The sequence below is a fragment of the Pristis pectinata genome, chromosome 12 (genome assembly GCF_009764475.1).
Source record: "Pristis pectinata isolate sPriPec2 chromosome 12, sPriPec2.1.pri, whole genome shotgun sequence".
Taxonomy (NCBI): Eukaryota; Metazoa; Chordata; class Chondrichthyes; order Rhinopristiformes; family Pristidae; genus Pristis; species Pristis pectinata.
The window spans coordinates 11,901,014-11,925,798 of record NC_067416.1 but is presented as its reverse complement, the minus strand read 5'-3'; the positions used below and the strand labels follow the sequence as shown (position 1 = coordinate 11,925,798).

General features: G+C 38.7%; 1 protein-coding gene across 8 annotated transcripts in view; it reads left to right on the top strand.

Moving 5' to 3' along the window:
• gpam (glycerol-3-phosphate acyltransferase, mitochondrial) overlaps positions 1-24,785 on the top strand; it is a 60,742-nt gene that overhangs the window by 17,981 nt on the left and 17,976 nt on the right. For 6 of the 8 annotated variants that reach the window (XM_052027417.1, XM_052027420.1, XM_052027421.1 and 3 more), the window contains 7 exons: positions 10,253-10,374; positions 12,755-12,877; positions 15,100-15,173; positions 16,313-16,426; positions 18,861-19,010; positions 21,517-21,616; positions 24,548-24,684. In XM_052027417.1, coding sequence (XP_051883377.1) covers positions 10,273-10,374; positions 12,755-12,877; positions 15,100-15,173; positions 16,313-16,426; positions 18,861-19,010; positions 21,517-21,616; positions 24,548-24,684 — 800 coding nt within the window. In that variant the 5' untranslated portion in view covers positions 10,253-10,272. The remainder of the gene's footprint in view (positions 1-10,252; positions 10,375-12,754; positions 12,878-15,099; positions 15,174-16,312; positions 16,427-18,860; positions 19,011-21,516; positions 21,617-24,547; positions 24,685-24,785) is intronic. The other 2 variants (XM_052027425.1, XM_052027424.1) reach the window with 2 other exon arrangements.

Genomic DNA, 24,785 nt, shown 5'->3' with positions numbered 1-24,785 from the left:
GATGCTTTGCTTATAATTCCTGTGCCATATGAGAAGTCCAGGAGATTTCACAAGTCCTGGCTAAAATGTAGTGGAGTTGACTCTGGTTGTTTGAATTCGAGTTCGGAGTTTCTGAACCTGGACGCCTACACCAACTGCACGGCATAGGGGGAGGTTGAGGATTTCCTGGAATACACCTTTATGAGCTGGTCATCTGCAACAGTAGAGAATTCAAGAGAATAGTAAGTAGCTTGCTGTTGTGTAAGGTGGGAAGAGAGAGTGCAAGAATTATCCAGCTGCCTGACACTCGGAACCAGATTTCTAGCTGAGTTCTGGTGAGAATGAGAGGAACATTGTAGCCTGAAGCATCTCCATGGCTCTTTGGCCAAATGACTCTCCAGGGAAGCACAGCAAAGTGTAGAAATGCAGTGCTTGAGGGCATCCAATAATAGGAGGATGAACAGGTGTTTCGGCACCTACTGAGGTGTGTCTGTTAGGATTTGTTGTCTCCGTGATGTCTGGGTAAAAGATGTCACATAGAAAGTGCAGATAGAGTTGATGTGGAAAAGAAAATTGCTGGATATTGTGTACATCTAGAAAATCAATGACATGGGAAGAAAACGATTTGAGATTCTAAAGTCAGGAGTTTAGGAGGAGAGTTGAGAGCTACAATTGACAAAAGAGCCACAGATGACAGGAAACATTTTTTTGTGCAGCAAGTTGTGATCCAGAATGGATGCCTGGAAGGATAGTGAAAACAGACTCTGCTCAAAGAGAAAATAAATTACAGGCCACAGGAAGAGAAAAATGTTGTGAGATTAATCCGATAGCTCTTCCGAAGTACAGGCACGATGAGTGAATTACTTCCTGTTTATCATTCCATGATTCTGTTTCCAACATTGTGTGGGATATGGCATTATTGCAAGGCTTATTGGCAGTCATTTCCTATCTGACAAATCATCTTCTCAACCTCGTGAAGATTATTTGCATTTTGGTTTTGGAGGTTTCACTGAACTGTATGGAGGCTATTGTGGCAGAAAAGGGAAACTACATTTTTTTTGTTCCTCTTCCCTTTGCAGGTGGTAACTTGTGTAGCACTGCAGTGTCACAGTCACCAGTCTCCGGCACAATGGCTTGATTGTCTTATATGAGTCCAACCTTGTAAGTGCTCAATGAACTGAGGTTGCTCATGCTTTGTTTTGCCGACTTAGTTCACCCGTTAGCAGACGGGAGCTCCCATCGACTACCATGACCAGGTTACGTCTGCTATAGAGTCTCCACTGTTGAGGTTACTTAACAAAGTGGTTGACCTTGGGATGGAGTACTATACCAGGCTGTGCAAATACCTGAGTCTGTAGACTTGTGTTTCCATCTAACATTTAGATGAAATAATGCTAAATATGCCTGCATTAGTGCATTCATTGTTGCACTATCCAAAGAATGACCCTTTGCCTTCTAAACAATTACCAGTTATGTGGGAGTGTGGGGCTGGGGATGATGGTTAGGATGGGGGTAGTTGAGTGAGAGAGGCTGCTTGTGAGAGTTTGATTTGTCCAAAATGGCAGGGGACCTGTGTACGTGATGTAGAAGGATTCGAGAACCTGCAAACTTCTAACTCCGCAATGTTTCAGTGACGATAGCAATCCTAGTTAATTACATTTATCCAAACTGCTAGCAAGATCAGACAGTTCTGCTCTCCTTTGATCAACTTTTATTGTTAATCCATTACTATATGATTTTTAATGTTGATACTAAATTAAAAATTAAATGTGAAAAAGTAACGTTTCTCCAAAGTTCAGAATAACTTTACAAAACCAAAATACTGTGGGCGCTGCTTGACATAAAAACAATATGATGAAAATGCTCAGCAGTGTCTGTGGGGAGTGAAGCAGTTTAACATTTTGGGTTAATTTCCTTTTACCAGAACTGATATGAAGGGAGTAAGTTTATTCCACTGACGTAATCTCTATTTCATTCAAAATGTAGAGTCATATCACACAGAAACAGCCCACTGTGTCCACTTGACCATCTATACTAATTTCATTTACCAGCACTTGGTCCATAGCCTTCAATGCTTAGTGATACTCTAAGAAAGATGCATGATTTTACTTCTTTCTCAACTTACTATTCCATTCTCTTTATTGATAATTTGTTCTGTACCTGAATAATTTCAAACACTTAAGTCTTGGAATCCACTGTCTATTTGTAATGTGGCATGTACATCAGAGTCAATTGTCCTCTGGTTAATTCTAAGCTATTGAGGTCAAGGCCCGAAGGTTAATCTGGTAACATTAGAAATAAGACCAGATAAACTTGTGATGCATTTTTTATGTCACATACATCACTAATACCATCACATAAGTTATCTTGTCTATGACGCTCTATGGCACACAGTTAAGATAACCTCTTCACTGTGCTGCAAGTCAGATTACCAAACTCTTTTTGTTGCCACATCAGAGAATTTTTTTGTAACCCCACCCCCCCCACCTTAATTATAAGCAATGAATAAAACAGCTTGCTTTTATAATTGCAGCTCCCAACCAACCCATCCCCAACACTTCAATTTTCCAGGCTCTGTTTGAAAATGTAGGCTCTAAGTAAAAGATGACAAGAAAAAATGAAGCAGATCATTGCTTTGCATGATCAAAATTGTGTTTGGTGAGTCCAAGGTCATTGGTTCCCTGTCCTGTGTCTCTTGGGCTATTGGCATTCCTGAATTAGATTTTGCATCTATTTGACATCTATTTGTATAATATGTGCTCTTGTATGATTGTTTATAGCAATGTACAGTTATCATAGAACAGTACAGCTCAATACAGGCCCTTCGGCCCACAATGTTGTGCCGACCTTTAAACCTCACCTAAGACTATCTAACCTCTACCTCCCCCATATCCCTCTATTTTAAATTCCTCCATATGCATATCTAGCAATCTCTTGAATTTGACCAATGTACCTGCCTCCACCACCGCCCCAGGCTGCACATTCCATGCCCCAACTACTCTGGGTAAAAAAACCTTCCTCTGATATCTCCCTTGAACTTCCCATCCATTACTTTAAAGCCATGCCCTCTTGTATTGAGTATTGGTGCCCCGGGAAAGAGGTGCTGGCTGTCTACTCTATTGCTCTTAATATTGAGTTATATATTGAGTTAAGTTGTGGACCCAGTGGAATAATAGTGGTTGTAGTAATTCACAATGATATTGAGAACAGCAAGAACTTGCAACAGGTGCACGTTGAAACCCAGTGCAAATAGTGGAAGGAGCACATTTTGTCATAAACTACACACCTGCCTGCTCCATCAGGTCTCTCCTCTTCCACCACAGTTTGTGGTTCCCACATTGGCCTGATCAGTCACCTCAAGCCACAAAACCAGAGTGGAAATCTATCACCCCTGATTGTGAAGGACTGCCTAAGAAGAAGCAAGTGAGCAATGCTGAAGGGGTTAAAAGCTGTCACATTTTTGGGAAATCTGTAAACGAGTATTTAAATGTATTTCTTTTCTTTCTTTGTAGTTGGCATGCAGTATGCATTGGCTGAAAAATACCACTGGAATGTCCTTGCAGTGCTTATAAGCAAAATGCTTATCGGATGAAAAATGAGTAACACAGTTTCTAATCTGTTAAATGTTAAATGAAGCTGCATTTTTTAACCAGTGTTAAAATGATGAGGTAGACCAGGAGATTGTTGTGGGGAGTGGTTTCTATACGTTCTGGACTTCAGTTTGGAAGAGTCGATCAGTTTGTAGGTACAATCTTGTTTGGATACTAACGTGAACAATTTTAAAGAAGACAGCAAGTTGAGGAAGGAACCTTTGGTCAAAAGTGGGAGTGGAAACTGTTCTAAAGATAGAACTTGGCTTAGAAGTAGTTCTGCTGTGGTCTTTGAAATCTGAGCACCTCCAAACAATGTCCATTATCCAAGTTTTATAGCAGAGAACATGGTTACACAGCTGATAGAAAGCCTGGAACTCGTAGTATTAAGTCATAAAATTCCTGCTTGTGCTTGCCCTGCCTCATTTAGCTCACTTTGACTCGCTTATCAGTTCTAGTTTCTGATGCTGTGTCCAAGTCTAATCTAATTTTTTTGACATCAGGAGAGTGCTGCATTTGGCCCATTTGCAGACTTGATATTCACTTGCTGGTGTCACTAATTCTCTCCATATCCAGCCATTACGGAAGGCTAGAAAAATGCAGAGAATTCAAGGTAAAGGGCAAAGTATAGAGGATCAAAGATCCTCACAGGAAAGAGGGATGCCTTTGAAATTGTCGTATTCCTGCCAGGGCTTACAGCTAAGCAATTGAGTTACACGCTCTATTATTTCCCCATCACTCTGCAAATTGGTCTTTTAATATATGATCAATTGTCTTTTAAAAGTTCCTGTTGAATCTGATTCCACCTTCCTTTCAGGTAGCATATTGCAGATCATTGTAATCCTTAACGAGGGGAAAAAGGTCAGGTTCTTTTACCAATTATTTTAAATCTATGATTTCTAATTACCAACCCACTTCTCAGTGAAAACAGATCCTCCCTAATTGTTCTGCCAAAATTTCTCATAATTCTGAATGCATCTATGAACCTTCCTGAACTTTCTCTGCTTCAAGGAAAACAATCCCAGTTTATCAATCTCTGCACGTAACTCAGTTTCCTCAATCGTGGAGTTGTCCTAGTCCACCCCCTCTGAGATCATGGCAGTGTTCCTAAAGTGAAATTTAACCTGCAACATAAACGAGTTGAAACAGTATGTCCCCAGTTGTATCATCAAGTAATTGCATAACGTCAGCCTACCTTAAAAAGTATTAATAGCTACTTCAGGAGGCATTGAGGCTATAATCCAGGCTGGGTCACTCCCTGAAAGTGTAGAGAGTGCCACTTCCTCTTTGAAGGAGAGTTTTTTACATATGAATTGGGCTTTATCAAGTTTCAAATCAAATGAAGCACCAAATAGAGTGGTGCTTTATTTTGCCAAATTGTATAGCTGGCTGCAAGTAGTGACACATTCTGACAGGAGGCAAGATTTCATTTCAAAGGGTTCTGCTGTTTAACTACAAATCTATTAAATTTGTTGAAAATTTTCCTCATCAGACTCCATATCTCAAATGGTGGTGTCATTGTTCTGCAAATAGAGATCAAAATGAGCCTTTGTATTTTGAAGAGTAAATATTATGTATTTTAAGGAATTATCTTTGTCATAAGGGTGTGGCCCTACCTACATAAATGTAATTAGATAATTGTGTGTGTTCACCGATGTTGGGTATGTCTGGAATGGAGTCCAAGATTTAGAGGAAGAACTCGCTGCAATAAGTGTTTTGCAAAACAATTCATTGTTGTAAAACTTTTGAGAATGCCTTTTCTAAATTTGTTCTTTTTAGTAATTCAAAACTGGACAATGAACAGAAGCAGTTTTAAGATGGAAGTTTCCCTCTGCTGAAGGAATTAACTTCTGCTGTAAATTCGCTCTCCACAGAACCTTGACCCCTCCAAAAAAAACTTCAAAGATCTTTCTCTGACTGCCTTATTAATTCCATGACAGTGCGGTAGGAGATTCTCCATCTACCATCTGTTTTGTTTGATATTATTCTTTGTAATATCAAATCTGGCCACTGTCTGTAAGGAGTTTGTACGTTCTCCCCGTATCTGCGTGGGTTTCCTCCGGGTGCTCTGGTTTCCTCCCACATTGCAAAGACATACGAGTTAGGAAGTTGTAGGCATGCTGTGTTGGCACCGGAAGCGTGGCGACACTTGCAGGCTGCCCCCAGAACACTACACAAAAAGATTTCACTGTGTGTTTCGATGCACATGTGACTAATAAAGATATTTTATCTTAATTAACTTGCTTTGTTTGCCAACACAACACTTCAGATGTAACTCATGGGCTGTGAAATGCTTTGAGAAACTGCAGGAACTGATAAAGCACTAGGAAGTGATTTGTTGTGGCAGTTCTTTCACCAAGGCAGCAGTGTTTCTGTCAGGTTTACCTGCATTTCTCCAGAGATGTCCTGGAGTCCAGCTTTAGTTCAGCTTCAGCCGGCAGCATCACCTTAAGTGTTGCTGCCTGTTCTGCTGGCTACCCAACCTTTACTCCATCAGCAGGCTCTTCATGAAATCCAATGACTTCTTACTTCTCCAGCTGGGAAATCACCCTACTGAGCCTGTGCTAATATAGCAATGCCATTGGAATCAATGGGAAGAAACAGCTGCCAAGAGAATAATGTTTAATTTAATTCATTTTATTTAAAACTATATTATTGTTTTTCAATGTGACAGTGTTTTGGTGGTTACTATTAATTGTAATTTACATTTTCATAGTTCATGGGTGTTTTTGAATGCCAAAAGCATTTACAAATGTTCTGTTTCAGTGGCAGCTTTGAACCTGCGTGGATGGTGGAAGGTCTTGTGCTGGGAGATGAGCAGGTGGGCGGGCAAGGCCTTTCCTGCTGTTCAAACCAATCTGTGTGTGCAGCTGGTCACCTACACTGGGAGAGGCCTTGTGCTTCCTAGGGCCAACCTCCCAGTAGAAGACTGCACCAACCTCACCGGAAGAATAGTTGGTGTGCAGTGAATAATTATTACAGTCTTTGTTTCATTCAGCTGATACAGATCAGCTGTAGTGTAGTTGGCTGGGTATGTCTCCTTGTGTTGGGTATGGTTCCATGGGTTGATACCAATAATCTTCTGTACGTGGACGGGTGACCCTCTTCACTCATGTCTAAACACTAAGGATGTATAAAATGATCCAAATTTTGTCTTCTACTGTCATCCATACCCATACATTTTCAACAGCAAGCACACATTAGTAATTATTAGTGTATACCCAGTGTATTTATGTTTAGTCAAGGAGAATGAAAGTCTGCTCTTGCATTTTTGAGATAATTTTGTTCAGTAACGATCAGACATGATCTGTTGAAATATTGGAAGAGCTCGTCTTAAAAGTAGTATTTTTCGAACAAATCTGTGATTCCTTTTGCTAAGTATGCATTAAACTTTGGATTAGGCTCATGATCTTGACCAGAGAACACCAGACTTTCCACTGAGGATACTTTGAATGCAGATGACTGGGTGTTTACTCCATTGTTATAAAACTGCCAACACCCTCTGTGCGGTCATCTGTTTCCCACTCACTAATTCTTTTAGCATTATGTTTGTAAATAATGGCCTTGCCTAAAGCTTACATTATATTCTGTTGTGTCTAATTTCCAGAGGCTGCAAATTTTGTTTCAGTTACATTCTCCAATAACAAGTTTATTTTTAATCATGTACTGTTGACCTTTTAAGTTGTCAGATTCCAAATAATTTCTGAGGAATTGCAGGATACTTGCCCCAACATTTGTGTTCTTGGAATATATTTTCTCAGGGCTGGCTGAGTTGATAAAAATGACATTAAGAAAATATATCTATTCATATATTGCCTTTGCCATCCTCGATATTCTAAAACAATTCATAGCCAATGAAGTGCCGTTCATCGGTAAGTAAAAATAACACAACAAATTCTTTGCGATATCAATGTCCCACAAACTGTAAAAGAGATGAATCATGTTAAAACTGTGTCAATCGTATTGATAAAGTACCAGATGATTTTCCTGCTCTTCAAATATAATTATATGTCTAATTTGCAAAGCTATTCTTCACTATTACAAATAGCGCACCACCTTATCTGCATTGTATCAAATCTCATATAGCAAATTTTGCCCAGCCTTCCTGATTTCACTTGTTTCATTGCTGGTAAACATATCAATATTTAAAATCAAGGAATAGCTCTAATGTCATTGGAAATTTGTGTCAAGCGAAAGTGGCTTCGTGTTGTCATTTGATTAGAAAGAGCGAATTTTAATTCCTGAAAAAAAATGTCCATTTGGACTGACAAGAATGTGAAGATGTCTTCAACCTGCTCGTTTTGGTATTAACCAAGCTGGGGAGGTGTGTGCAGGGAATCTAGTCCTTCTACAAAGGCGTGTTGGTCTTGTAAATATGATGAGGCTGTATGCCTCAGAATTAATCACCATGTTAAACTCAACCTTGGCTCAGTGTCCCTTGGGCTCTGGCTTGGAGCTAAAGAATAATGAGATGTACTGGTTTCGAGAAGCAAGTGCTGCTTCACCTACCTGCTGGATACAATTTATTTGTTTTGCTTACCCTTCCGTCCCATGAATGAATACGCATCTATCCTTCTCCTGTGTGTCACCAGACGGACTCTCTTCCCAATTCCCCCAACAACCCCTCCCACATTCTTCTCTGTCTCTTTCCTCCTTGCCCCTACCCTTTCAGTGTCTCCCCTTCATTGCTGATCTCTCTTCTCTCAACCCCAATCCTGTCCCTTCCTCCTCTCCACCTCCTGGATGCAGCTTGGTGTTGAAGATATATTCTCTCAATCTGGTTGGCTGCAACCAGATCAATGGTAACCTGCTCCTGCTATTAAATCAAGCAAGTCCTGAGGGAAGCCCATTGTTTTGGGTTTGGTAAGCACAAGATTGCTCCCTTTCACCTTTTGAGTATTGAGCTTAAATTCAGCAGGCCCAATGAGAAACCTGTACCTGCTCCTGCTATTAAATCAAGCAAGTCCTGAGGGAAACCCATTGTTTTGGGTTTGGTAAGCACAAGATTGCTCCCTTTCACCTTTTGAGTATTGAGCTTAAATTCAGCAGGCCCAATGAGAAACCTGTTTTTTCTGGTTTCCTGACCACAAAGCTGTCTCTACTCCATTTTCCGCTTCCCTGCCACTAAATTGGGACTATCATCTGTGGTAATGCAAGACTCACTTAATACCGTATTTAATGATCAAACTATATTACTTATCCATCAGCACAATCCCAAGTCATGCAGATAAAGGTGATTTTGAATTGCTTTTTTGATTTTGCTAAGTTAATTTGCATCAGTCAGGGACATTGCAAGTTATTGCCAGCTCAACTGACGTCAAGGCAGAACTGTTGAACCTGGGATTTCTGGCTTCCATGGTTTAGCTGTACACTGCACAGGAGTTTTTGCAAAATAAAAATTCCAGCTGTGTTTCAAGTAACATTTTGATAAGAAGGTTTGTTACTGTATATGTTGAATTGATAGGCCCACAAACAAAATATTAAATCGATGTTAGCGGACTGTATTTAGGATTCATTTGCTTGTTTTGGATAAATGTCTCACGGAGTGCGAGTGCATTGAATTTATTTAATGCTGACAGAAAATATCCTCAATGCACTACGGAATTCGGGCTTTTTTATTGTTGAGAAACAATTTTCCTCTTCCCTTTCCTGAAGGAGAAAGCTGTCCTTGTATTCATTTATTTGATATGGTCTTGACTAGCAAAGCCAGATTTAATATCTGTTCCTCTTAAGATGGTTGAGAGACAGCTTTTTGAACTCGGTTGGTCAATGGTAAAGCCACTCCCACAGTGTTGTCAGGTAGGAAGTTCCATGATTTTAACCTAGTGACACAGAAAGAAGAACAATGTATTGTCAAGTGGGAACGAGATGTGAACTTGGGAAATGTCAGTGTTCCCGTTGCACTTGATGCCCTTGTCCCAGGTGGTAAAAGTTGAGGTCTTTGAATGTTCTGTTAAAGGAAACGTTGAGTTCTTGTACATTAAATAGATGATGCACAGTGTGGCTAAATGAAAGAGGGAATGACTGCTCTGGTGCTGAATGGCGTGTTGATCAAATGATCTGCAATGTTCTGAATGGTTTGAAATTCTGAAATGATTTGAAGCAATACTCAACCAGGCATGTGAAAAGTATTCCATTGTACGCCTGACAATAATTCTGAGATGTGTTATCTTTAGTTTTAATCAGTTTAGTTTTGCAAATTACTTGATATTACTGGGGAGAATAAAATGGGATTGGTGTAAATGGGTGCTTGGTGGTCCAAGTAGACTTGGGCCAAGGAGCCTTTTTCCATATGTATAATCCTGTGACTCCAAATTTATGTGAGCTCAGTAACCAGATTATTTGTTTTACTGTTGTTGGTTGAGGATTAAATGTAGTCCACAACATGTGAGCTCCTCTGTTTGTCCTTGAAAAATTTTATACATCCTCTCGACTAAGCAAAGATGTTACTGCTCCGTGCAGCACTCCCACACTACTGCACTGCAGTGTCAGGCTCCAGAGTGGGGCTTGAATCTGCAGCCTTGGCGGTAACGTGCCTTCACTGAGCTAAAGTTGCTGTCCTTCAGGAATTAAGGAATCAGTTATACGCAAATATATGGAAGTTAGGTTAATTTTTTTTTTAATACTTTTATTGCTGAAGATTTACCTGTTTTTAAAAGGTGTATTTTACTTTTTATTTGCAGTACTCGAGTAAACGGGGGGCATGGCTGATGCAGTGCTGATAACTTCAGTGATTGACAATGCCTATTTGTCAAACTCTCGAGCACAGGCTGGCAATGGAATGAAGATTTCCAGCGATGAGCTGGTAAGCAAACTTCCAAATGTAAAACCAATTTACAGTTATTCTATTAAGTTGTCTGTTTTCAATACAAATGTATGCAATTTAAAGTATGTTGGAATTTGCAAAAGAAGAAAACTTTATTTAGGAGGCTCTAGAAAGGCAAACGTGTTTCGTGTAATTATTTTTCCCTCTTCCTCACATTGTTTAAAATCTGGAATACATTTTCATTTTACAACATAAACTTTGTGATAGTTATGTGGTAAAATGGTTCTCATCTTCCCAGGACTCCTTGTTTGAATCCCACCAATCAGGTTTCCATCCCTCCCACAATACTGAAGCAGTTCTGATGTCATTAGTGACATATTGTTTGATTGCGACAAAGGTATCTATCCTTCTCTGTTCTTAATCTGCAGACAGCCTTTGACAGAGTTGACCACACTATCCTCCTCCTGTGCCTCACTACTGTTGTTCAGCTGAATATCTAGGAGAATCACCAGTCCTAACTTCTGTTCTTGTGTTGCACTGAGACCTCTGGAGTTCCCTAGTGATCTTTCCTTGGCTCCTCCGATTTCTCAGCTACATGCTATCCACTGGCAAGGTCATCCAAAGACATGTCATTGGTGTCCACACATGCTGTACTGACCTTGCTTTACCTCAACACCATCCCTGTTGAACTCTCTACTATCTCTACCTGGTCAGACTGTTCATCCAGCATCCAGTACTGGGTGAACAGAAATTTCCATTTAGTTAATTATAGGGAAGTGCAAAGCCATCATTGTTAACCAGCTTCTTCAACTTTGTCTCCTATCTAACAACTTCATCTCTCTTCCTGGTAACTGATTAAAATAGAACCATGTTGTTCAGCACCTTTGCCCCAAGGTGGTTGTACCATCTCCAAGTCCACCAATTTCCTCCTCTATAACATTGAGCAACCTCAGTCATGCCTCAGCTTGTCTGCACTTAAAACCCTGTACCATGCCATTTTTACTTCTAGACTTGACGATTGCAGTGCAGTCCTGGTTGGCCTCCTTCTTTATACTTTGTAAACCTGAGGTCATTTAAAACTCTGCTACCATTTCCTTTATGATACTAAATCCTGCCAGTTCATCACTCATGTATTGGCTGTCATGCACTGGCTCAGATAAGCACTGTGTTGGTTTTAAAATTCGAATCTTTGTTTTTGCCCCTCCCTATTTCTCTGACCTTCTCCAGTCCTCTTAACTCCTGAGAAAACTTTGCTCATCTCATTCTGACACCTTGATCATTCTTGCTGTATCAGTTGCAACTGTTTTCAGCTGCCAAGGCGCTTCAGGTCTAGAATTCCCTCTCAGAACTTCACAGCCTCTACCTCCACTCCTTTGAAATATTCTTTGAAGCCTACAAAAACAATTGTTTGTTCTTGGTACTACTACACATTTTACATAAAAATAGTATACTTGGGCATATTCCCTGTCACTGCTGGCTAAAGGAACCCTTGGTTCAGAAGACATTTCTCTAATTGCTTGGGGCCTTGATTTTGTCACCAGACTGGTAAATGGGTCCTCCCCAGGTTATGACAGGGTTCTGTTGCTGTAGAACTGTTGTTAACCCAAACAGTTCGCAAGTTGGAACTGCAGCCCTGCAGCAGCTGGCAAATCCATCCCACTGGTCTCCCAAACACTCATTCATATGCACGGATTGTACAGGTTGGGCGTTTGTAACCTGGGGAGGATCTGACACAGGATAATTTGAGCTGATTTTTCACTATCCCAAGCCATAGGGCCCCAGTACAGATGTGACTTTAATAATAATGAATTGTGATAGAACATTACAGTACAGTGCAGGCCTTTCAGCCCATGATGTACTGACATTTTATCTTGCTCTGAGATCTATCTAACACTTGCTTCCCACATAGCCCTCCATTTTTCTATCATTCATGTGCTTACCTAAGAGTCTCTTAAATGTCCCTGATGTATCAGCCTCCACCACCTCTGCTGGCAGTGTGTTCCAGTCATGTTAAATAAATTTTTTCTTACCCAGGATACCTTGTTTGAATTTTATTAGCTAGGTGTCTACCCTGCTCTAATACTGAGACAGCAAGGTAGTTTAGAGGTAATAAGGTTCTATCAAAGTCCATTTCAGTGGTAGTAAAAATCTGTTGTTGGGCAGAGATTGGGGGGGGGGGGGGGTGGTGTGGTGGGGAGCATTCTTCTAATATGTTTGTATGTTTCAAACAGTTATGGGGGAATACATTGACTAAAATTGTACCTGTGTTGGCTTTCCTTTTTTTAAAAAAAAATCAGGTGTGTCTGAAACGTTGGCACTTACAATACATTTTTAAGTCCTTGAGGGCATTTTAATTTCAGTTGCATTATTCATCAGAATTCCTCTCATGCCTTTCTTATTCTGTTGTAATATTTTATAGGTAGAATACTCTTCTAGTTCTGGTGTGTTTCAGTCTGCAGCTGCTACCGGAAAGGAGTCAATTCTGAGCAGAAAGCGGCCGTTTGTTGGACGGTGCTGCCATGTGTGCTCTCCATTAAGCAGGGTAATTGTAGTGCCGTATTAGGCAAACTGCAGTGATAAAATACCTTTGCGTCTTTACCATGTGTGAATTGTATTACAGTTAAGTAGTTAATATATTGGCTGCTTAGCTCCATTAATTTGGCATTGGCATTCACTTGAAATGACTCGCCAGAAAGCATTTTTTGACCATTGAAGCAGAATTAATCCATTATGTGCATTGATTTAATCAGCTTGCTTTAACTGGGGAGCCAAATTCTGGAAAATTAGAACATGAACTTGTCTGATTTTTGTTACACATTTTCTCAAGCTTGGTTCCTAGTGTCGTAGAAGTAAGAATTCTACCTTTTGAGTATGGGATATGGTTCAGAGAGGAGCATAATGATAACACTAAGAATTAAGTAGGAATATAAAATGAAATCCTTTGCATACATGTGATTTTCTTTTTCTCCCTCTAATTCAGAAAGTTATAAGAAGTTCAGGGCTACAGATTAGAACATTGCCAAGGTTGCAGGAGTCATAGAGAAGGGAAAATAAACTGCTCGAACATGTTTTGCAGGCTGACACACAGCACGTCAGTGCTTCTTTAGATTTCCTTCCAAAGAAGTCTTGACTTAATTCTAATGCAAAAAAATATCATTTAGCTTCACTGAGAAGGTAGGAGATTGAATTAGAATGAAGAGGGTGAAAAGTGAGAGGAGACTGTGTAAGAAGTGCCACTGAATTTTTGGCAAATGGATGAGGTAACTTTCGCTAATTATCTGGTTTTTTTTTGGTATTTTCTTATCTTAAGGGGATAGAGTAATTTTATAGATGAATGTATTTAGTTTAATATTTTTCTTGTGACTACTTTTAAGTGGTAATTTTGAAGTAACTTCATTATAAAGAGCAGAAGGAGAAAGTTACAGGTTTATTCTATACAGTAAAGCTCCAATAACCCAGCACCCTTAGGACTTTGATGTCAGACTGACAGATTTCTCAGGCTATTGGATATTCCTCCTATTAATACTCCAACACACTTTTAATTTGTTTTTTTTAAAAGTTGTGCAATAGTTGTACAAATATTTTATAGCAGTATAATAAAATTTCCAGTGAATTTAAAAGCAGCATGGGAACTAGAGTCCTGGTGAGTTTAAAAAGAGCACAGGAACCAGGGACCAGTGAGTCAGATGCCGAACCATCAGGATTTCTGAACGATGGGATAGCGGATTGTGGGAATTTTACTGTATTACATCATCCTGCAGACTTTGTGCTTGTCGAAGTAAGTAATGCCTGAGCCAACAAATGGAATAAGTTCCACATTTACCCACTGCCAGAGTGTAGGACAAGTACAGGATAGGGTAAATGCAGAGTAAAATTGCCCATATTGCCTCACCTACACATCTTTTCCTTGTCATTTTGTTTTTTTTTTCCCCTCCTTTTCCCATGCAGACATTGATTCTTTGCTTCTGGGACGTTGCCTGAATGATGACCATTTCAATCCTTTGCAAACATGTGATCTTTTATCCCCTCTAATTCAGAAAGTTATGAGAAGTTCAGGGCTACAGGTTAGAATATTGCCAAGGCTACATTAGTCATTGAGAAGGGAAGATAAATTGAGCAATACTGGATAGAACATGTGTAGGCTGACACCCAGATAGTCTTAGCAGGCTGTTCAATGAAAGGAATATCATTGTTGAGCCTAATTCTGCCCTAGTTTGATGTGCACACTTGCATTTGAAGTAGATTTTGGTGGATAGCATTCACCTGTAGAAGCACTGGTTAATCTTTGCCTCCCTAATCTATGAAACTAACTCCATTATAGAGCCACTAGTACATTTATCACTCAAGTTTGATAGTTTATCATAGCACTGTGAATGAAAGTTTGTTTGATTGTTACTGAGGAATATTATCTCTTTATTGGATACACCAGCTAGTTTTGTTGTTACCCTTTCAGATTGAAGTTGCCAATATAATACTGAATTGTTGAAAATTGAAGAGTGGCCATGTTCATTTCACTTGGAACTCATTCAGACAGCAAAGAGGAGAAAGTTATCCCAAAGATCTGGTCTGGATTCTAACTCAAATCAGTAGTGAAAGACTTGTGTACCATATCTTAATCATATCAATGTGTGTTAATGGACTATTCAGAGTGTTCAAGCTGTGGCTACAGAAATACTTTTGATTGAAATTAATTACTTTTGCTTATGCACCTTGCGCACACACACAATAAATGTGACTTCAGTGTTTTGTCCTCTTGCTACCTAGGATAAACTTTTCAATACCAGCATCCCTTCCCAAGGACTACGGAATGTTATTTATATTAATGAAACCCACACCAGGTATGATCTGAATTTTCTCTGTTTAATAAATTGGTGTTTATCAAGCATATTGATATAATTTAGGATAATTTGGTTGTGTGACTGATCCAGCATAATTTTGCCTCATTCTATTTATACACGTCATCAGAAACAGCACATGTTTGATTGTGTGAACATAGTTAAGTTCATCCTGATGTCTTTTCAATGTTATCATATATGGTGTATAATAATAGATCATTGAACTCAATAAGATAACACCCCTTACGGAGAAAAGTCTTCTGATTAACTTAAAGGAGATTTTATATTTTGTTCCTGGTCCGAAAAAAATGCAGCAGTGGGCATGTATAACACAGAAAGATAAATATTTGGGTTTCTAAAATTTGAAGTCAGTTGAGCTAACACCCATATTAAACTGTGCAAGAAAATTGCATCAGGTTTTCTTGAATTGATAAGCAGGTCCCAACTTGTTTGCTGGAGAAGTTTGAAAATGGGTTGACTTTCTTCTACCACCAAGTCTTTGTCGAGTCTAAATTGTCAAAGCAATGACAACATTTTAAGAGAAATGTGATCTCCACAGTAATGACCTAAGATACAGATCTTTACTAATTTGTGCTAAAATTGTTGGAATTTTACAAGTTAGTACAGTGGTTAACATCTGAGGTTTTTCCATTAGACCAGCTCGTCAATGGCACCCAGTGAGACGTTCAGCTGTTTCTTATAGACTAGGTGCATCAGTTGGAATGGTAGTTACTCCTTGTTAGCTGGAAGTGATGTTATCACTTCCTGAAAACAGGTTGCCTATCCGATTTGCATCCTTGAATGGGAAATGGTGCGTAGTGCTGTGAGAGCTAAAGAAAGCAGAAAAACAACCAGTAATGGGAAGAAAGTAACTTGAATTACAACAGACAGCTGTTGTGTACTTGTTCCCAACGGCACTTAGGGATTTTACAGCGTGCAACGTGAAAAATATTTTTTAAATTATGGCCCAGCAGAATTTTTGTTACTTATACTTTTATTAAAATCATTTTTAAAACTGAACCCTTAAAAGCCAACAGGAAGAAATGTTACATGTTATCAGTGAGCAAGTGCATTAATTATCTGCTGGGTTGAGGCAGTGGTTACATTGTTCAGTGTTTACTCCATATTTATTTATTGATTAGATACCGAGGCTGGTTGGCGCGACGTCTCTGCTACGTCTTGTTTATTCAGGAAAGAGATGTGCATCGTGATATGTTTCCAAGGAATGTGATTGAGAATGTTTTAAACAGCAACAGGTATGGAGAGCTAAATATTACTGTTTGGAAAATTTACAAACGGTACAGAACCCAACATACTACGTTGGCCTCTCTCTCCCGCCATTACCCCTGTTTACAATGTCTGATTTTTATTCATCAACTGCAACAAACTTGTCAACATTACCACATAAGTAATGGGGACAGTGACAAGACAAAACAAACTCCAGATCGAAAATTCATGCATATTTACCTCCAACTCAGCTGGGGCTGTGGAATATTCAGCTGATGCTCTGTTTTCTGAAGCATGTCTGTTCTTAGATCAGTTCAGAGTTGTACCCCAAATGCAGAGGGCTGCACAAGGAAACTCCCATCAACCTCTTCATAGAACAAAAGAAGTGAATCCTTATCTCAGATATGATCATAATGACTAAATTAAACAAATATTAAGATTTTCAGCTGTTGTTGCTTACTATGAAAGGGGAAAACAACTTGAAATGAAGTGCATTTGCCCTTTAGATCCTTTGTTTCTGCCATCATAATGCACGGATGATTTGATGGAATGGGTACAGACACTAGCATGTCATGTTAATGGTTATACTTTAGTGTCACATCAGAGATATTCTTAAACTGATGTAAGATCTCTGGTGGATTTATGTGAAACAAGCAAATTAAAATGGTTGCTTTGGTTATTTTCTGCGGTTAAGCAAGGAATCCTGCCACAGAAATTGGGATTGGGGTTCTATTGTGATCTCTACAAGTACTTTATATTGGTGCATCAAAGGACTTTGCCATTGTAATCTTGTGATAAGTTTTCAGTTGAGGCATAGAGGACAGTCAAGATGGGCAGATCTCGAGCAGCCAAGGGACATAATTTTTTTTCTAAAATTGATTGGCAGCCATCTGTTCTTGAGCATAAATGGGAAGAAGCCGAACAAAAATGTGAAATTATATATAATTTTATGTTAAACTTTTAACAGTGCTTACTGCAATCCTTCAATCACAGTGTTTTCAATCCTGAAGTGACCAATAACCAACTAGAGATCAGTACAGACTTTAGCACTGATGCACCTATAGAGGAGGCTAAATTAATTGTTGTGTTTATAATTGTGTTGATGACGTGGTGGGCTTCATATAACTAATTGCAGGTGGAAACATTGAAACTGGGATAGCCCCAGAAGGATGTTCTGCCATCCAGTTAGGTCACAACCATCATGTGTCTTATCTCCCTTATCTGCTTTCACTCCAAACCCCTAGGGTTAGGGTTAAGTTAACCCTAAGCTAACAAAACCTATTAGTTTTGTTTTAAATACAAAGCAGCCACACCCATATGGGTAAGAGTTCCAAGTTTTGAATACAATTTACATGGGAAAAACTTGCTTAGATTACTTCTCACCTTTCAAAGGTACAAATCAAACTGTCCCCGAAATTTAACTCTAACATGGAACAGCGCAGGAACAGGCCCTTTTGCCCACGATGTTGTGCTGAAGTAATGAAGATAATGACACCTAATCCCTTCTGCCTGTATATGGTCTATATCCCTCCATTCTCTGCATATTCACATACCTATCTAAGAGCCTCTTAAACGTCTCTAACTTATCTGCCACCACCACCATCCCTGGCAGTGCTTTACAGGCATCCACCACTCTGTGTACAAAACTTGCCCTGCAAGTGATATTTTTGACGTGATATTCTGGTGAACTCGGTGGAGAGAGATTGTTGCATAACCTGCTGGATACTTCCAGCATTCTCTTTTATTACACAGTTCCAGCAACTGTTGTGTTCTGCATCAAACAGTACCAGCATCATCTGTGCCAATCAGCCTCTCTTGGAATCCACCCTATCACGGACATAACCTGTCTCCTCTCCACTCCTCTTCCTTCCATTCAACTTAACACATGCTTATTTTCTAATTTTTTTGCGTTCTTTTGAAATGTCACCAACCTGAAATGTTAGACACGAGACTGCAGATGCTGTAAACCTGGAGCAACACAGAAAACGTTGGAGGAACTCAGCAGGTCAGGCAGCATCTATGGAGAGAAATGGACAGTCGACATTTCGGGCTGAGATCTTCTGATGAAGGGTCTCGACCTGAAACATCGACTGTCCATTTCCCTTCATAGATGCTGCCTGACCCGCTGAGTTCCTCCAGCGCTTTGTGTGTTGAACCTGAAATGTTAACTCTGTTTCTCTTTTCTGTTTTTAGATCTGAAAAGTTAACTTTTTTTTCTCTCTTCACAGGTGCTGCCTGGTCTGCTGAGCATTTCCTTTATTTTAGTTTTTCAGTTTCTACAATATTTCCTTCCCAAGAAATTTTAAATACATCTTCAGGTGGTTAAATTTGCGAGTCTTTTAGGAAGCATTTAATAAAAAGAGATCTTGAGTATTGACAAGTCCATGGTGAAAACTGCAGGGTAGAGCAGACTTGCTTTGAAATGTACTTTTATCAAATGTTATTTGTTATTGTGAACTGCAGAGTGCAAAAGGCCATTGTAGATACGGTGACTGATCGGATGCCTGTGGAAACTCTTGTCCAGCCAGACCCCAAAGCTGTGAGTAAAGTAAAGCGAAAAGCTAGAGGAATCCTTCAGCAAATGGTAGCTAACATCTCACCAGCTGTGATCAGGTAGTTATGAAATTGTTCATCAATTTTATTACTAGTAACCAACGTTAATGTTTCAAAAAAATGTTTTGCAAAACCATCTGAACTAAATTTGGGAGGCTTGTCATTTTCCATTGAAAATGCTTGTTTAAATGAATATCTGATTTCAGTGACTGTCCTTCTGAACACATTGCGCTTTCTCAGCACTTCAATGAAGTGTTAGCCTGTGTCCTGTTTCAAAGTCTTGGAATAAAGTTTATCACAGCAACTTTAGATTCAGAGGCAAGAGTGCAACCAAGTAAGCCAAGCTATCACATAAGCTTTGTATTTTCAAGTTCTGAAATCCAGAGTTGATGGAACTTCTTTTGAGAAGATTTTGGGGGAAGGAATTCATGGATAAGAATAGAATTGATTCTCACCTCTCTATTTTGACAACTATTAAACTGAAGAAAACAGTGCATGTTAGCTGTGTAGTTAAGTGTTAATTCTGAATTCAAGGTTATAGGTATTCATCATACAGGCTTGTTCTGTCCTGCTCTTGTTCCTAAGTTCATGCCTATGTTACATTGTTCTTTATTTATTTCAGACCTTTCCTCCCCATAGAGTCAGAGTTGTAAGCACAGAAATACATCCATGCCGATGTTTTTGCCCATTTACACTAACTTCATTTGCCCGCATCCTTCTGTGCCTTGCCTATTTAAGTACCTGTCTAAATGTCACTCTCAAATATTGTGATTGCATCTGAATCCGTCACCTCCTCTGGCAGCGAGTTCCAGATATTAATCACTCTTTGTGTAGAAAAACCTTTCCCTTTAAATCCCCTTTAAAGCAGTTTCCTCTCAGCTTAAATGGGTGCCCTCTGTTTTTCATACATCTACCATGGGAAAAGGATTCTGATTATCTACTCTATATGTGCCTCTTATAATTTTATTCACCTCTGTCAGGGCACTCCTAAGCCTCTCTCACTGATGGGAAAACAAACCCAGCCTACCCAATCTCTCGCCATAACTAAAAACCTCCAATCCAATCAACATCCTGATGAATCTACTCTGCATTCTCTCCCGCGCAACTAGATCCTTTTTATAGTGTGGCAACCAGAACTGTGCACAATCAGCTTCTTTCTAAGCACCAGCACTCTCACCACAGCTTCCCTTCCTCACTTGCTACGTGGAAGACTATTGTGACAAAATTTACAGAAAATTGCGATATTAGCAATATAAGCTGAATGGAACAGATAATCCTAATTGCACAACATTATACACTCTTCTGATTAGTTACCTTAGAAAGCAAAATAACTCGCAACTAAGTCTCGGGTACTATTCATATTTGCTAGTCCTAGGTATTATTAATATTTTATGTTTCTTTTATGGATAATATTTTAGTATTTTACTGTTTCATTAGTTGGTTTATATTATGGCTGCTTTTTAATGCATGGTTGCATTTTTTAATCAGGTATATTGTTAACTTATTATTTACTCTTGCGGATTTAACTTAAACTGCATATATTTGACATTTATTATTCTAATATATGCTCAACACATCAAATGATGTTAACAACAACTGTCATCATGAACAGTCTGTTTTGGTGGGTGGCAATCTAGCTGGTGTTCACATTTATTTTATTCCCATTTTCTGGCTTTTTAATCTTGCTCAGCAACTAGCTGGAGGACAAAAGAATTCAATTATCCATAATTCATTTCTTATTGACAATATATTGGCATTTGGATTCATAAAATCATTTCTAATTATAAACATTACAACCAAAATGCCACTGAAACCTTTGACAACCAGAAAACCCTGCCACCACTTTGCCAGCTGTAAAAGCTGAGAATAATTTAAGAGTTTTTAAAACAGTCTGACATTTTGATATATGTGAAAGCTATTAAAATTAATTATTTTTATAAATAAAAAACTATTTAAAAGCACAGTACTTAAAAACATTATGAGAAACTGAAATAATTAATAGAAAGGTACTTCCTTTTTGTCTTTTAATCTGTGACATCACATGCATAAAGTTAAGAACTTACTGTCATGTTAAATGACTATATGTCAGTGGTTCTAAATAGAACTGTCAACATTAGCAAGATTCAGGTGCATGATTCAGTATGTAATATGCAAAAGAAAATAGGATAGATAAAGTACAATGAATATTCATTGTTACCAGTTCAAAATCCTGAACTGCTGCTCCAATACAAGCTCAAGAAGCTGGCTGATCGCCATCGACTCCAGGGCAATCAGGTGTAGGTAATAAATGCTGACTGTGCTAGTGAAGCATTTTGCAAAGAATGAATTAAAAATAAAATGTGGAATACTGGTGGGTTGACATTCTTTGTTTTGGCTCTGTTACATTTTTCATTGTAAAGTGTTCTTTATGTCAATTTTTAAAATCTTATTGGCTCTCAATCACCAAAGTCATTGCCATACCCTAGACATTTAGCTTCAGTTTGTATGCAGTAAAGGAATAGAAATGCGAGGTTTAAGTTATATACCTTAAACATTTGTTTAAATACCCACAACTTTGTTTTCTTAGACTGACAGGTTGGGTGCTACTGAAGCTATTCAATGGCTTTTTTTGGAGCATACAGATTCACAAAGGGCAGCTTGAGATGGTTAAGAAAGCTGCTGCAGAGGTAAGCAATTAAAAATAAGCAACTTAATGAAGTGCAATGTGCTTGGAATAGGCCATTACATCTGCTTCCCTTGCTTTTAAAGTCAGTTGCTAAGAGAAGAGCAAGTGTGATTAGACTAATTTGTTTTGTTGGGAAACACCTGGATCCTGCTCACTGACTCCCAATGAATTGTTTGCTATTGCTCACTTGCTCTGTGGGGAATTAACTTTTAGCATGTTATTGTTCAGATTACTCTGACAGTGCTATAACACTTTGACAACCACTGAGGGTAAACAAAATAAAATCACTCCCAAATAACTTAAGCGCGGCCAAAGTTCATTTTTCAATAGTGTAAAGTTTAACAATGCTGCACAAATGATTGCTTAACTTTGGTGATGATTGGAAACAATTTACAAGTATTATTTTAATTGCTGAGAGTGGAGAGAAATATAGATGTGGAATAGAGCTGATAGGGCATGCATGTGACCTAAATACTTTTTATCTGTGCTAATCTGGATGGAAACCAGTGTTATGAAATAACAACAATTAGGTAAGTAGCAGAAATAAGAGGCTTTCTTGGTGTAGAGAGGAATTTACTCAGTTTCTTACATGGCCTCTTTATTTAAATGCTTCCTTTTAAATTACACCAATCCTAGTTCTGGAGGATATGACAGTGGAGGCCCAAGTCTCCTTATCTGCCTCTGGTGTTATTTTGATATTGGCTGGCATGAGGTGTGCTTGTATGGCATGGAACTGAATCAGACTGCTCTCCCTGCCTTGTCTCTTTGCAGCCTTTGTTGTGCAATACTTCCATTTACTGGTCTGACTGGAAATAGAAAGGCTTCCCTGAGAGTGAAAGGAACTGCAAAATCAGTCTGTACAGTAAAACTCCAATAATCCAGTCTCTGTTTATTTGGAAATCCCAATGGTTTAGCTTCTGGCTCATTCTTCTGAATGTTATCAACGGATCAACGCACTCATTAGAACTGATGAAGAGTTCCAGACCCAAAAATTTTACTACTTTTCCCACAGATACTGGCTGACTTGTTGAGTGTTTCCATTTTCTATTTTTATTTCTGATTTCCACCACCTGTATTTTATTTGATTTTTAGACCAGAAAATCTGCTGTCTGACACCATCAAAATCCAAGGGTGCTGGATTGTTGAAGTTTTACAAGCTATTGAATCCCATGCCCACCATCCCCACCCCATCCCCTTCCACATCACATCTTATGTTGCATTGTCAATATAAGAGTCCACTGTCTGAGTTGCCAGGCCATTATGTCCTATTTGAAATTACTTTGGGCACATCATCAAAGTACAGGAGACTCTTGCATTACGGCCGTTTGAGTTACGGAAGTTCATCCTTGTGGAATTCACAGATCACTGCCCCAATATTTGGGATACAGAATAAAACATTTGTGAAATTTAATTGAAAAAATAAATAATCTCAAAATTAATTTTCCTTCAACTCGCGTTTCTAGATGCATGTGCAGATGACACTTCTTTGTATTATGGAAGATTGATATATGGATCATTTGCTAAGAACACAACCCCCCTCTCGTAGTGTGGGGGTTGTCTGTATTAGTTCCTTTATTTTGTTTCATTAGATTGACATTTTTTATTTGGAAGATTATCTGTGGAATGCAGTTTCATTGTTGCCAAGGACAGATCATTGCCAACCAAGAATGAGCAGTGAGGCAGGGAATACTGTCAATTGAATGAAATCAGTCCCCATTTTTATCTGGGGTGGGTGGTGGTGCAGGATTGTGGGGCTGGTGGAAGAGGAGAGCAAGCATAATGCCAATAGACTGAGAAATTTAAATATTTATGAAACTGTCTGACTAAAGTGTATTCTTGGCAGATTAGTGGCATTGTCTTCATTTGTAGTACCTTGGAACACGACCATGTACACTGAATTGCTCTGAAGTAAAAGAAAGTGTCTTATAATGAGCTACAAAATAAAAAAATGTAATTGTTTATTTTTAACTTATGACAGGTTTGGTTAAGGCATCACAAAAACTTGAGCAGACGAAATCGTGTACCAACTTGCCCCTACGGCTCTTGGCATAGAATGATTTTTTTCCTCCTGTACCTAGATCACCTGTTAAATTATGCATTCATTTTGTTCCAGTCATTAGGGAGATAGGAGATGGTTAATTTTTTTGTTAGTGTGAGTTAACTTTAGAACATTGGATGCTGGTAGTTGTTTAACATTCCTATCTAATTCGGCTTTTAACTAACCTTATTAAATTGAGCACAAGAGGTTGAATGTCTTGTTGCAATCATCTGAACTCATAAGATTAAATTATCTTTCGACTCTGTTTCTGATTAAAATCACATTCAATTCATTTGCTTTTTCTTCCTTCAAATTGGCATCATTGCTGCTGAGCGTAGATCTTTGCACCCATTGTTTGTACATGGTTGATCTGACTCTTAAATTTCAATTTTATATTGGTTAATGAGATTTATCATTGCTATGTTATGCTATACAATGGCTGTACTGTAAGTTTAAAAAAGAATGTTAAATGGTGAATATTTGATGTTGAGCAAGTGAAAGGAATTCAGAGAATGGTATTATTCATGTGAACCCCAAGCTGAGATAATAAAATGAAATCATCTCCTCCAGATATTTTGCAATGCAAATACAATTTATCTATTTATGACTGCATGTTATAGACGCACATGTTGTCATTGAACAATTGTGGTACTGAGAGCTTATGCATAAGATAGTTAAAATGAATAAGATACAATACTGATTTCAATACTTGTTTTATATTATTGTTTAGAAAGCATAATGCAAATACGGAACAATATGACAGGGATTCCTCTCTTCAACTTGATTGTCATTTCATTTGGAAAAGTTTCAGCCAGATGTTGGAAGGAACTTGTGCATTCCTCAAACAATAGTTTATGTTTTCATTGATCTTTTGCTTTTTTGCTTTCTCTATAGCAGAATGTCCCACTGATCTTTCTACCAGTTCACAAATCTCACATTGACTACCTGCTGCTTACTTTCATTCTCTTCTGTCATAACATCAAAGCACCCCACATCGCTGCTGGAAATAATCTGAATATCCCCATTTTCAGGTGAGTGGAATGAAGTCAAGCCCGTTTCTTTTTATCCAAGTCCCTTCTAAATGCAAATGTATCAGCTCCTGTATTTTTGTTTGTGCCTTTCTGTAGTTAAA